Genomic DNA, 14,468 nt, shown 5'->3' on the forward strand with positions numbered 1-14,468 from the left:
TCCTGCCTGCAAACCAGGACAAAGCAGCGGGGTTCAGGAAAATCTTTCTTAGCCTCAAAAACCCCCACGGGAGCAGGCAAATCCGCCCCTGCATCGCCAGCCCCGAGCCGACGCAGAGACCCGTCCCCAGCGGGTGCCATGGCGATGACCGAGCTCCAGCATCCCCATCCCGGCACCCCGAGGCCTCCCCCAAAATCGGGCTCCTTCCTTCCCCGGTCCCCACAGCCACCCCTGCCCAAAACTCCCCCCTGCCAAAGGTACGGCTGGGGACAGAGCTCCCCAAAAAGCTCGCACACCCACGGCCGTGAAGAACAAGCTCCTCAGCGCCTGCCTTCTCCTCCTTTTTTATTTTTTTTTTCCTTTTTGGCAGATTTAGCTCTGCCAACGCCAACAGCGCCGTTTGCTCTTGTGCCTGCCGCCGCAGGCAGAGACATTCGCAATCAGCAGCCCGGCTCCCTGGCTCGCAGGCACCGAGGGCAAGTTAGGCGCCTAACGACCGCGAGTATTTCAGCGCAGGCACGGAAAACGCAGCAGGGCGATTATTTGCGAGCGCTAAATTGCGCCCTCAAAAAATCAAAGACGGTGTCAGGGCTTGGTTGGAGGAGGAGAAAAAAAAAAAAAAAAAAAAAGGGGGGGAAAAAATAAAAAAATCAGTCTCCGAGAGGCGCATTGTGATATCCAGCAGGCAGACAGCATTAACACCGCGCCGCGGGGCCGGCACGAGCTGCCAGCGGCAGGAGGAGGCTGTCCGTGGGTCAGGCAGGCGCTGGAGGATGGATGGACGGACGGATGGATGGACAGACAGAGGGACAGGCTGCCCTGGGGGCTGCAGAGGACTCCAGGCTTGCGGGGACGCGGAGGACACCGCGGTTCGGTGCTGGTGTTTGGCACTGGGGGGTGCTGAGCCCGGCCTGGCCCCCAATCCCAAAATTTCCGGGCTCTCCTCGGCTCCTCCGGACCCCCTGCAGGAGGTGGGGAGCTGGACCAGGAGGGGGGGAGCTCCATCAGTGTTTCTATGGCAACGTTTCTTTTTTTCTTTTTTTTTTTTCCCTCCCCACCCCTTTCTTTGGAGTGTACAAATGGTCAATAAAGGCGCACTGATCAATTTTACCCGGTGCTGTTGAAGGGGGGGGGGGCCGGGGGAGGTTTTGGGAGCCCGGCTGGGGCCAGCAGAGCCCCGGCCGTGCAGTGCTGGGTGTCGCGGGGAAGGGGCTGGGAGCAGCAGGATGAAAGCTCTCCATGCACGGCCCGGCTCTGAGCGAGGTACAAACCCCTTCCTGCAACTTACCCAAAAGTCAAAGCCGGTGCTTTGACCGGGGAGGGGTAAAAAGGAATGGAAATGAATGGGAGAAGGGCTCAGCCCCCTGTGAAGCTCCCCGTTACCCTCCCCTGGGCCGGGTACAGCCCTGAGGACACCCCAGCCCCATTTCCACCCGTGGGCTCCACCCCGGAGGCTGCCCTGGGTCTCCCCTCGCCTCTCCCCCACCCGGAGCAGCCCTGCAGAGGGGCCAGAGAGCGCAACGCAAACCACAGGAACCCAACAGAGGCTGTGTAGAGACAGAACCCGATTTAATTGTGTGCAGGGGACCCATAACAGGCGCTGCTGCTTCGTAACTGGGTCACCCAGCACCGCGGCGGAGCACCCCGAGCCTCCTCTTGGGGCACCAGGGCTGTGCCGGGGGCGCCTCGCTCCCCCAGCCCACCAGCAGCCCGCTCACACCCGATCCTCTCTGCAGTTCTGACACAGCTCAGGCACATTTTCCTCTCCTTTCATCGTGGAGGGATTATTGCCCGGCAAGGAGAGGCTCTCAGCTGGCCCCAGAGCATCCCCGGGCGGGCAGAGCTCCGTGCACCTGAGTGCCACTTGTCCTGCAGCATCCCTGCCCTGCCAGCCTTCCTTCAGCTGTTGAGATAAAAGACCTGAGCGCAGAGCACTGACCATGTTTCCCATCTTATGACGAGCAGCTCGTCGGAAAAAAAAAAAAAAAAAAAAAGCAGGATGACATTAAAGGCAAACTTAAAAGAGCGAACATTGTAATTTCAAAGACACAAAAAGCAAAACAAAAACACAAACACAGCTATTTTTCCTCCGGAGCACTCTCACTTTCAAGCTCAATAGCCTTGAAAATTGGAGCAATCAAACTGTTAAATGCATCGATCTGTTAAATCAACTCCTACTGTACGTGGCTAAATTTAGCCCTGAATCCTGCTCCTCCATCCCCAACCCTGCGTGTCCCAGGGCTTTCCCCAGCCAGGACTCCCGACCTCTGCCATCCCACACCATTCCCCCGCGAGCAGGGTCGGGATCCCCAGGACGGTTGCGTTCAGGGACAGGTCTCCTCATCGTCTTCCCCCAGCCCCAAATTTGCCACCTACCAGTCTTTATGGCAGAGACGCAGACGAAGAGCAGCCTGGGCACTGCTTTTTGCCATGGGTCACGGCCACAAACCAGCCAGGAGCCCCTTGCAGCTTTGAGCACGCATTTATCAGCCACCACCACCTGGCTGAAGAAGTTTTGAGCCTTGCCAAGTGCAGGCCGTTGAGTAATTTACGCTTGCCAACTGCAGCCTCCTGCTTCTTGTCATCTTTTCCAGGCTGACCTGGGAGCAGCCCGACACAGATGAGCCTCCCGGGGAGCCCCCAAGTTCCTGTCTGTCAGATTTCACCTGGGAGGTTTTTTTTGGGGGTTAGAAATGGGGCAAGAGGGGTTGTAACCAACCCCAAAACATCACTCTGCATCTCCGCAGGACCTCAGGCACACCACTCACTGCCCTCGTTTCCTTCTCATCCCCTTTTGTTCGTGAGCATCTCCACGTAGCCAGCCGGAGGGCCCGGTTTGAAGCACAGCTCGGTACCCAGAGCCGATCCCTCCTTCGACGGGTGTTTGGAAACAAGACGGCCCCCAGATTTCAGACAGACACCTGCCCACCAACAGCAGCAGGATCACAGACCACAAGCAATTAACAGAATGTATAAAACCAAATCTGCGATTTACATCCAACCCAAGACAACAGCAGAGCGTTTGCCTCAAAGCAGGTGATGGCAGTGTTTATTCCCTGTGTCTTTTTTTTCCTCTCCTGACTTTTCAGAGCTGGATCAGAGCGTGGAAACCTGCTGCTGCCTGCTCTGAGGGGCCCCGGCGAGCCGCTTCCACCAGGATCGACTCTTTTGGGATGGGGGCTCCCAGCAGAGGTAGCTGGGTTTGAAAATATTTGTTAACAGACAGACACGGGTTTTCCTCAACATTGATTTATTTTTAAATATACTACGCGAGAGAGAACTGGAATAAAAAATAAATCAAAAAAAAAAAAAATGAAAAAGAGAGGAAAGAGAGGAGGCAGGACTGGAAGTCGCGTACAGAAACCATCTGCACCGGACCGAGTTAAGGGGGAAACGACCCCCCGAAGTGTCACAGAGATGAAGGACAGAGCTATTTACACACTGTAAAAAAGACAAGTCTACAAAAGTGTGTAATAACGAGATACAAATGTATAATATAGTGGCACAATATGTTATCAAAGTAAAAACAGTACCTCCAGGAAAGAGACAGTCCAAGTTGTTTTTTTTTTTTTTTTTTTTTCTCTTTTCCTTACATTTTAAAGGCAGCCTGTGGCAGAAGTGTGTAGTTTCTTTTAAACATTTGTCACGTGTTAAGTCATGGCTGGCTGTGAGGGCGAGAAGTGGCGTGAACACACAAGAGTGAACTACTGGAAATCATATACAAAACAAACAGTCCCAAAGAGAACAGAATAAAATACAATGGAAGGCAATTAGTGTTTCAGATACACAAGAGGGGCCACAAGAGTTACAGGGGGGCAGGACATAGAAAATGCCTTTTTTTTTTTTTTTTTCTTTTTCTTTCTCTTGTTTGGAACTGTTAAAGAGTTAAATTGCACTGTTAATAGCCCTAAACCTTGTTCTTTCACTATTGTCACGAGTCACAGTTAGTTCCCAGTCGTGCTGCGTTAGTCGGGAAGGTTTCAGGACCTTGGGAAGGAAGCCCAGGAGCCCTGCCGGCAGCTTCCTCGGGAGACCTACCCAAAGAGAGGTGCCTGCAGTCTTCACAGCTCCTTGTACGACGCTGGGTGGAACGAAGCACGAAGGCAGCGATGGTTTCAACCCCTAAGCACTGGCAGCTGAGCTCTTGGAGGGGACCCGGCGCTGGGCTGGCAAGGGCAGCACCGCGGCCCCGCAAAGCACCGGGCTGTACAGGAGCACAGAAACCAGGTCCCATCTCTGCTCACAGCATACAAAAAAGGCTGGAAATTCACCTAGAGGAACAGCAGTTCTTGCCCATCCGCGATGCGCAAGCTCAACTGAAGCAACTGCTGGAGGCACAGTGGTATCTTTGAACTCACCCTAAGCTATCCCCTCCCGTCACTGACGGAGCGATGCCTTGCTCAGCACCAGCCCACTGCTCCCAGGCCTGCTCTGCAGCCCTCCACCCCAATTAACGCTGGGTGTAACGAGAGGGCAGCAGCAACGTCCTTCTTTGGACCTTTCCAGTCCGATATCGCTGCCGGGGAGACCTGCAGGCAGGCTCCCGTGCCACTAGGTGAGCGGGTGCTGGCTGCAACGCTTGGAGCCCCAGCAACTCACCCGGGCTCCACAACGTTCAGAAAATGCTGAAAACACAGATACAGAGGGCAGCAGGTGGAATCGGAGGAAGGATTTGGGTAAACATCACTTGTAGCATTCTAGCCTTTTTAAAAGTTACATTAAGGACTCCCCCCCCTCCTCTCCCCAAGCTCCAGGTGTGTTGCATTGCTGCCAGGTAAATGTTGGATTCGGGGACACGCTGCAACTCTCCCGAGACACGCCATGGTTATATTGCTAGTCAAACACCAGTCCTGGGAGCGGGGCAGAGGGAGGGCATGGAAATGCAGTAGGAAGTCCTCCTGAGGAGGCTGGCATCTCAGTGTCCATCAGTCTGGCGTCAGTCTTAGCAGTCCGTCCAGAGCAATAAAATATTAATAAAAAGGCATGATGTGACATCAGCATTCAGACTTGTAGTCCACAAGGCAGGAACTCCACAGATAAGACGATTACGAGTAAATGAAACGCAGGGAATCTGGGCCAAGAGGGTGGAAAGTGCCTCTTGAGCACAGCCCTGCTCTTTGGAGCTGGGGCACCCGCAAACAGCCTGTGGCTTTTGCACAGCCCTGTCCTGAACGCCCCAGTCCTTTGTCAGTCCACACACGCTGTTACTCTCTCAACAGTTGACTTTGGCCCACTGTGATTTGTTTGTTTGTTTTTTTTTTTAAACCTGGCTTCTGCTACCTCTGAACAATGTCGCTGATTTCTTTCACCGAACTGAGAAGTTTGCTAAAGTCCTGGGTGGCTGCAGGACCACTGCCAGCCGTGGCTGGGCAGATCTGAAGCTCCCGTAGGTTGTTCTCCAGCTTATTGATGGCCTCCCGAAAGGCAAATTTGTTCCGCATCTGCTGAATGGAGTCCACGTAGCTCACGCAGAAGGTGTAGAGGTTCTTGCCGGCCTCCAAGACAGTGCTGTGGCTCGCCATTTGTTCCGAGTTCTTGCTGATGGCGAGCCGGAGAGCCTCCGTGCTTTCCAGCACCACCCCTTTGGTGATGGTGCCGCTGGCGATCCTCTCCGGGGGCTGCCGGGTCTTCCGCAGGGACACCCTGGTGGATATGAGAGGGATGAAGGCTGTAGACGACGGCTGCTCCCCGCCTGGGGCGGAGGGCACAGAGGAGGAGGAGGCAGCTGGGGTGGCCGTGCTCAGCAGCAGCTTGGTGGAGGACTGTGGCTTTGGTACGGAGGGGATCCCCAGCTTCTTCACGCCTTCCCCGGGCTGGTTTGGCTTGAGGGCGTCGCCGCTGGCAGCATCTGCAACCTGAGTCAACTGTTTGGATTTCGGACCCGACACCGCATCTGCTGCTGCTGCTTCGTGGCTGGGGCTGTGAGCCACTTTTCCAGCCTTGCCGACGGAGGACGAAGAGAGGGGAAGCGGAGGGGCTGGCTTCAGCTTCGCTAACTTCCCTTTGTCCTTCCCTGCCGACTCCGAGGTCTGCTTGAGCCTCCTCAGCCGGGGCTCCTCAGAAGCCTTGTTGGCACCTGCAAACCCAGCGGAGTTGGGTTTGGCAGCAGAACCTTGGTCCGTTGTCACAGTGGTACCTAAGGCACTGGATTTGACCCCATCGTCCTTGTGCAGCACGCTGGAGGAGGGAGGGGCGGCAGGCTGCCTACGGCCGAGTTTCGGCGTCAGAGTCGGAGGGCTGGAGCCAGGACTCGACTCCGCGTCTTTGAAGACGTCGTCGCCGGTCTCTTCGTTTTTCTTAAGCAGCCGTGGAGGAGGGGTCACCGTCCCCCTGACAGCAACGTCAGTCTTGGCCTCGTTTGCCCGCTTCCGAGGCAGCGCTGGCTTTTCGCTCTTGTGTCCCCCGAAAGTGGAGGAATCAAACTGGCGTCCCGTGGACTGCAGATCCCGAGGCAGAGTCACGGATTTCCACTCGGTGTCCTTGGCTCCGTGGGGCACGCAGGAGGCTGAGCAGGACCTTAGGAAACGCTTGCTGGAGTTGGAACTGCTCTCCTCCTCGCCAGCCACCCCCCGACTGATGCTCATCGTGCTGGACTTCTTCCGTAAGTGGGGAGATAAAAATCCGGAGTTCCCGGCCACGACCCCGTTGGTGACACCGGCCCCGTTGCTCGGGCCCTGAAATTTGGAGGGGTCACCTGCATCTGCGGGAGGCGCGGTGAAAGCCCCGTTGCCAGCATCCCTGCCCTCCTCCTCCCCGCCCGCCCTGCGGTCCGAGTGGCCGTCCATCTCTCTGAAGGAGCTGCTCCGCTTCGGAGGGGTAGGGGCAGTCTTCTTCTTCTTCTTGATAAGGGCACTGAAGAGGTTGGGCTTCTTGTCTTTCGGAAGCAGCCTCTCGTCTTCGTTCAAGCTGCTCTCCAGAGCCACCCTCTCCTTCCGCGGGAGCAAGGGGGAAATGGCAGGCTCGTGGTCCAGAGGGTCTGCAAGGGAAAGAAGAGAGGCTGCTGAGCTGCGCCTCAACAGGCAGGACGAGCTGGTTGCTTCCAGGATCAAACCACCGCAGCACCTCCAAAAAGGTGCAGGTTCCACAAGGAAAGCCAGCTTCAGATCAGGAATAAAGCAAGCACAGCTACGCTGAAGCCCAGGCTGAATGAATGCGGTGCCTAATCCTACATACACTCCTTCCTGAGGTGGCCAATGTAGGGCTTGGCTGCCAAACAACTTTCCCTGTAGGCTTCTGATTTAAACAGCAACATCCAAACACCAACTGCTTATGTTCAGATTCCCACCCTAGCATCCGGAGAGTTGTCTAAGCTTCATCCTGAGGAGAAGATAAATATAAAGAGGCCTTTTCTTTGGTCCCCGAGCTGTTGCTGCCTTCGGAACAGCTGACCCTCTGAATTAATAGGACATCTCCACAAACCCACCTCAATCCCCAGGCTCCTCGTTCATTTAGATTCTGATACTCCTAACCTCCTTCCCCGATACCAGCCTTCACGGGGAATGGAAATAACTTTTTCACAAGCAGAAATCAAGACATCCCTTGACAGCTGAATGCTTCAGGTCACCGCGCCGCAAAGACGGTCAGTTCTGTACAATAAGGGAGGATAACAGCCTCCTTCAGCAGGACCGCGCCAGGAGGAAATGCTGGGGTGACCCTTTCTCCAGTTACAAGAGGTATTTAAAAATGAATTGTGGTTCATAATAAATTTTTACAGAGTCCTGAAGGGCTCTGCATTTGACTGACTGGGGGTCTCATTCTAGGTCAGGCACTCCGACGGCGTGCTAATTCGAGAGAGGAATGCCTTTAGGGCGGCAGGTACGTGTACAGCCCGAGCAGGTAGCAGAGGGAGATGAAGCAGAGACAGGGAGGAAGAGGATGCTTCTTAGCAGAGCAAAGCAGCAGCTTTCACTAAGTTTTGGCTTCCAGACTCTGGCGTGCTATGAAAACACTGACAGCTGAAGAGGAATCAGCAATAAAGCTTCAGTGTGAAATACATATTTTTTTCACAAGAAAGAATGAAATAATTCCCAGCATAGTGTTAAATTCATATTATTCCTGCTGCACTCGAAGCTTTCAAAGCCCTTAAGTATTTAAATGAAGTTATTTTACTTCAGAGCTCGTAATAGCAGGCAATTATATTTCCTATATATGGCAGGCTGGATTTACCACTGGTCTTCAACACTGTGTTGTATTAATTGAGTTACAACAAAAAATATGGGCATACTGTGCTCATTATTCTTACCTTTTTACAAAAGAAGCAGAAGAGTCCTTTCATTTTCATTAGAAAACTAAGTTGCTTTATAAATCTGTGTTTCCAAGCCCTCCTGTAAATAACCTTCCTTTCTGTTTAAGTCACTGACACTTTCTTTTTCCCAGATTTTACATTCCTTCTTGTATTTTTTTTTATTTTTTTCCTTTGTCTAGACGTACATTTGCTACTGATACACGAGCTACTAGGTGAGTTTGTCATTACAGAAAAAAGGCCAGTTACATAAATGGTCATGTAAGGCGTGCTTACCAGAAGCTGGAAAAAAGAATGTATTTTGTTTTATCTTGTTATTTTTCAAACGATCTGGATACAAACCTTCTGTATAAATTCAGTGTTTTACCACTGCTTTTATTACCCCAAAATGGAAGGTAAGTGCTTAAAGACACTGATTGAATAGAGTTTAATTTCATAGAAGATTCTGTAAATATCTCCTTGTCCCTTGCTGAAATTCTGTTTGGTAGATGCCAAGAGTAATACTCTTCAGCACTACGAGCACAAACCTGCTACGATGAAACACTGAAGAAACCTCTCTTACGGGGCTTGCTAAACCTGAGCAATAGTCCTGCTTTAAATTATGCAGAGCCGTAGTGTAAAGAGCCTTGAACACAGCACATTTCCAGCACTCGGATGCAGTGGGAGATCCCACTGATAGCTCCTACCAGGGAATGGGAAGAGAATATGATCAGAGAGCTCTGTGCTCAGGCTCTGGTCTATGGGGAGCTGTAGGAGACAGCCATTAAGTTAAAACGACTCCTAGGGCTTCTCTAAGCAACGGCAGGTATAGCGCCAGTCCCTCAGCCAGCTAAGCATTCACACTCCCAGATGCTGTGTGTTTGTATCTGGTCCCAGGATTAACAGCCCTCCTTTCTGTGAAAAAAAATGAGAAAAGGAGCTCTGAACCTGAAGCGATCTCGGCAGCGTGTCACCCAGAAGCACAATACTGATCCACAAAGGTGGCGCCTGCTTTTAGACACTGCTTTTCCTAGGTGAAGACCTGGACGTGCATTTTGTTTTCCCCTGTATTTCCTGCAGGAATAATGACTTTAATTAAAACCTACCACATTCCCCCTGGCCTCGAGCATGTGCAGTCTCCAAACCCTCGTTGGCATCTTTGCTTTCAGCAGCTCTCCTTGACGTTCGTGTTTTGGTTGGTAACTCTGGGGCCTGGAGGAAATTGCTCACGACGCTCCTCATGCCCTTCTTTCCCAATTCCTTCTCCACCTCTGCAATACACAGACGACAAAAAAATCACTATAATAGACAGAATATCATACTGCTCAGAGTTAATTACACAAAAGAAAAGCCAACACCACCAAGCAGAAGTTCCCTAAGGTTGTTCAGCCATTTGGCCCTTTAAAATCAGACCCAGAAGAAGCCCCACAGTGTGTGGCTGCTTTCTACACTGTTTACACCAGGCACTGGAACCCATGGCTGAATGTCACCGCAAAGCAGCCTGTAAGCTACATGTAAAGGACACGAGTGTCCCCGTCCCATCCCTGGAGCTGCCTGCCCCAAGACCTACCGTCCGATATGCTGGATTCCTGAAACATCGTCTCAAATGCCTGATGGATCTCAGCAAAGGAAGGCCTGTCGGAGGGGCTCCACTGCCAGCCTGCAAAAACACCACGGCTCAGAAGTGCCCACCAGCGCTGGACATTCGTCACACTACGCCAGGAGGTGCCAGCTACCACCGATCCCTTTTTATAAAATGGCCAAGAGAAAATACCAACGTGGAAATCTGATTTGAAGGGTGCTGGGTGTCGACAAGCACCACTGAGCCAGAGTAACAGTAGGTGCTGAGCACCCCTGGAAGAAAAAAAACTATCGCACTACAGAAGTCCTGTACCAAAAGGCCACAGTGGAAGAGCAACGCCAGTCCCTTAAGAAGCCTAACAAACTCCTGCTTCACCCTTGGAGCACAAGCCTTTTGTTAAGCTGTCAGGAAAAAGGAGACAGAAAACACTGAGCTGCACAACAACCCCCTCCCGAAGGCCCACGTACTCCCAGCAGAGGATGGCTGGCTTCGCACTGCTTTCATCCTCTGGGGAAAGCGGTCTGAAGCAAGCATTTCTGCACAGCTCTGCATCTCCACTACAACTGGCAGAGGGCTTCTTGTGTCTGGCTGCGTGTGGCCAGATCCTGGCTCTCCTACTGCGTCTCTGCAGAGCTAAACAGCAGCATTTCCATCTGCAGGGCTGGAGGAAACTTACACGCTCTCATGAGCTCATAGACTTTCTCAGGACAGCCTTCAGGGCGCTCCATGCGGTAGTCTTTCTCCAACAGCTCATAGACTTGAGACAGGTCAATCCCGGGGTACGGGGACATGCCGTAGGTCGCGATTTCCCACAGCAGAACACCAAAAGCTGCAGTGGGGGAAAGAAAAAAAAAAAATCGATAGGCTTTGTTTTCATTTTCAATTCGAGAGGATGTTTAGTGGGAGTAGTCACTAAACAGTGCTGCACTTAAACCAGCTCTGGGTGGCTCAGATCCCATGCTCGGCAGCAGCTTAAATGTTAAAGCAGCGTAACGAGCCTCGTCACCAGCACAGACGAGTTTCCTGAGATATGACAGGGTAGAATTAGACTAATTTTCAATGTATCAGTTGTCTCAAACCTGAACGCCTTGAGATCCTTCAAGCCCTATTAAAGGCACAATTAAGAGACTTCACAGTGGATTAGCTGAAACTGTTTCGCTGCTGCACTGCAGTCTCTCTCTCAATTTGACAGCTCCTCTCATCTGCAGCCTCTCCCTAGAGGACTCGCACGTTTTAATAGCTCAGTGGTTTTTGGGGCACCCCTGTTTAGCTGCAGACTGGAGGGGAAACCAGGGACCCAGCAGTGAGAGGAGATTTTCAGCAGTTGCTACGAAGGAGACAATGGAGGGGGTGAGATATTTTGGTCACGGGGAAAGCTGAAGAGTCAAAAGGGAGAGCACAAAAAGGTTTGAAGCCAGGCGAGGCGTTCAAGTCCCAGAACCCGGTGCAGGTCAGCGCCAGGGTCAGGCAGCTAACCCAGGAGTCAGGCATGCAGAATAGACTCAACACCAGTTCAGCAACCTGCATGTAATTAGTTCAGTCACCCTATTCTGGCCTCAAACTGAAGAGAAAGCGATTACAATTCTGCATAAGTAAGGAAATCACATCACATTACATGGTAACACCACCAAGGGCAATTTACATTAGACATTTCTATGCACAATTTTCTTTGATTTCTGTCTCGAGGCAGCGAGGTGAAAAGCATCCAAACCCTGGCATGGCCAGCAGCAGCCGTGGCCTCTGGGGATGGCTGGCGTGCTCCAGTCAGATCCCCTAATCCACCGCTCTGCAAGGTTACACTAACCTTAATTAAAGACACCCAATATCCTTTCGGAAATTCCCCGAGTACTCCGCTGTTTAAATATGACAGGGATCCCTACAGCCCCACCAGCAATTCAGCAGCATCCTGAGGACTGTGGCAGCTACCCAGCAACGGCCAGCGCCATCCCATGCCAGCCCAGAGCAGGAGAAACACCTTGCTCAGCACACAGACCTCAGCAGGGTTGTCCTCTGCCATCTCTGGAACGTTTTCTATCAGTCGTCCCCTAAAAGTTCCTTCAAAATGAAGCCTTTCTCCGCACCGTTTCCTCCAATCTGCAGAAAACTTCACTGCTGCTTTCCTACTGCCTGCTCTTTTTATATATATATATATAAAAGATGCTCAGGATAACAGTTCTCAAGTGCCCTTGGGACCAAGTCCCACCAACTTCTATCTTATGTCACTGGGCACTTTTGAGAATTTGACCAACAGCTATGGCAGAGATATAAAATCCAAAGAAAGGCTGATAAAAAGTACAATGAAATTTTCTACAGTCAGATTTGATAGAATTTAGCTCCATTTAGCTAAGCCTAGTCTTATCACCAGCACCTCAGGGCTCTTCAATAACCATTTGTCATCAAATTTTCTCTCTGTTTCTGCTCATCTCATTCCAAAGATTATTCTTTTAAAATGCAGAAAGACGAGCTCGGAGCTATCACCAGACAGATATACACATAATTTTTTAACATAAAAATGAACCAGATTCTCCCTTTCCTCCATAAAGTAGTTTGAAACTTCCTGGCTATATCACAATATATTGCTTCATAGCTCTGTGCCAGAACTCTATCAAGTCAGCAGCACTGGTGCCCTCCAGCCCCATTCCAGACATTTCTCTAAACACTACAGCATCCTTTATTTTCATACTTGCCAACGACTCAAACACACAAAGCCAGGTCTGCATCCTCAGTTTTCCACTCAAGGACTGAATTTGCACAGATTCATCCCTGAACTCTGACAAGCTCACAGAACAGCACGGCTCACGCCAGGGAACGCGCTCTCTCCTGCAACGTTTCACGGTGTACTCATTGCACAGCCCTGCAACAGAAGGCTACACAAGGCTATAATCCCAATTTGTTTGTACATAAAATTCTTACCCCAGACATCAGATTTAATGGAGAACTTGTTGTAGGCCAGGCTTTCTGGTGCAGTCCACTTGATTGGGAATTTTGCTCCAGCGTGGGCAGTGTACGTGTCGCCTGTCATCAGCCTGCTCAGGCCAAAGTCTGCCACCTTCACCAAGTGGTTCTCCCCTACAAGGCAGTTTCTGGCAGCGAGGTCCCTAAAAACGAGAACAAAACCAGGCAATGAGTGGTCTGTCATCTCCCTTTTGGCAATAGCAAGGAAACTTGCTGTTCCCGAAGAAGCCTGGGCCTGCATGTGATTATTTAGATCAGAGTATTACACAGAAATTATGGAGTTCTGCATACATGCAAGAGGTAAAGTGATTTTCCATTCCGGCTTTGTAAGACTGTCATCCAAACTTTTTTTTTTTTCTTAATGTGAAGTGAAAGCTTCAAGAAGCCCCCTCACTTTCAATAAAAGCTGCCACCCTCAGGATAAAAATAATTTTAAGAAATGTCAGTGCTCAAGTTATCAATAGCCGAGGATGAGCGCTGAATTAAAGTAGTTGCGATGCCTCGCTTCTTGCCCACCTCTCCAACACTTCCATCACCCCAGACAACACCAGTCCCTCTCTGGAATTCTTCTTCCAGTCCCTGTTCGACTACCAGGTTTAATCCCCAGCTATGCTCTCCTTCCTCCTAAGAACACCACATCTTACAACGCAATGTTTTCACAGCCAACACAAAAATGTCATCGGTGACCATATGGACAGCTCGGTGAAAAAGCAGCAACCCCAGCTGCCTTGCCAAGGAGGCAGAAGAAAGCCTGCGTGGGCAGCTGCAAGACAACAGTTTCTTCTCACCCTTTCAGTTCAAAGCCCTAATCTTCTAACAGGAGAGATTTTGGCCTTTTCAAACCTATTGTGGTCTCTGCTATCAGCACTTACATTTTTAAAAGACTGAGCAATAAGCAAATCGAGCTTTTCCTCCACATTTTTTCACCTGCCTTCACCCTGGCAGGTGAGAGATGCACACGCCGCGTTTGCCACCTCCCTGCCACAGACGTGCTGTTAGCACCCTCAGAAATGCTTGATGAGGATAAAAATGTAAAGAGCAGAATTACATTTCTCCTAATACTGGGTTTTACTAAAAACGCTTCTTCAGATTATGTTACATTGAACTAAAAATTGATTCTACCAGAAAGCGTGAGATGTTCTTCAAATATGAGGCAGCCTCTGCTGTTTCTTTTGTTTGTTTCTTCTGCTCAGCCAGAGTAGATTTTAAAAAGTACATCTTAGTAGATGTCCATTAAATTTCCACTATGTTTTTGAATGTATCTTCTTATCAATGCTGATTACTACAATGTGTGTCTAAATAAAAGCTCCTCTTCATAATCAAATTCCTCCTCCTTCCTGATTCATTAAATGAGGTCACAGCCCAGCGTTTGAATTCATGGATGCGAATTGTGGCAACACTCTTAAAATAATTGGGTAGGTGGGTGTGGGGGTGGCTGATAAGGAAAAAATGCTACTATTTATTTTAGATAAATGGGTCATCAGAAATAAGGGGAAATGAAATGAACAGGAGAGCAGACAAATGGGATTCACACAAAGCAGTTTTTAAAGTTCACTTCCTACAGGCTGAAGGGATGAAATACTTTCAACAGAGCAAATCAAAGGGTGGAAAAAATTTAATTTGCAGCATCACCGTTCACTTTATTGACTGACAGAAGCATTTAAACAAGCCTTTCAGGCAGCAAAGGCAACGCATGTCTTAGAGGAAGAC

General features: G+C 50.5%; 1 protein-coding gene across 2 annotated transcripts in view; it reads right to left on the minus strand.

Moving 5' to 3' along the window:
• Nucleotides 1-3,471: 3,471 nt before the first annotated feature.
• Nucleotides 3,472-14,468, minus strand: part of ABL1 (ABL proto-oncogene 1, non-receptor tyrosine kinase) — a 69,779-nt gene continuing 58,782 nt past the window's right edge. For both annotated transcript variants that reach the window (XM_084299096.1, XM_084299097.1), the window contains exons 7-11: nucleotides 12,717-12,901; nucleotides 10,480-10,632; nucleotides 9,792-9,881; nucleotides 9,328-9,492; nucleotides 3,472-6,976 (exon numbers count right to left, since the gene is read on the minus strand). In XM_084299096.1, coding sequence (XP_084155222.1) covers nucleotides 5,277-6,976; nucleotides 9,328-9,492; nucleotides 9,792-9,881; nucleotides 10,480-10,632; nucleotides 12,717-12,901 — 2,293 coding nt within the window. In that variant the 3' untranslated portion in view covers nucleotides 3,472-5,276. The remainder of the gene's footprint in view (nucleotides 6,977-9,327; nucleotides 9,493-9,791; nucleotides 9,882-10,479; nucleotides 10,633-12,716; nucleotides 12,902-14,468) is intronic.

The sequence above is a fragment of the Netta rufina genome (genome assembly GCF_964035555.1).
Source record: "Netta rufina genome assembly, chromosome: 20".
NCBI lineage: Eukaryota > Metazoa > Chordata > Aves > Anseriformes > Anatidae > Netta > Netta rufina.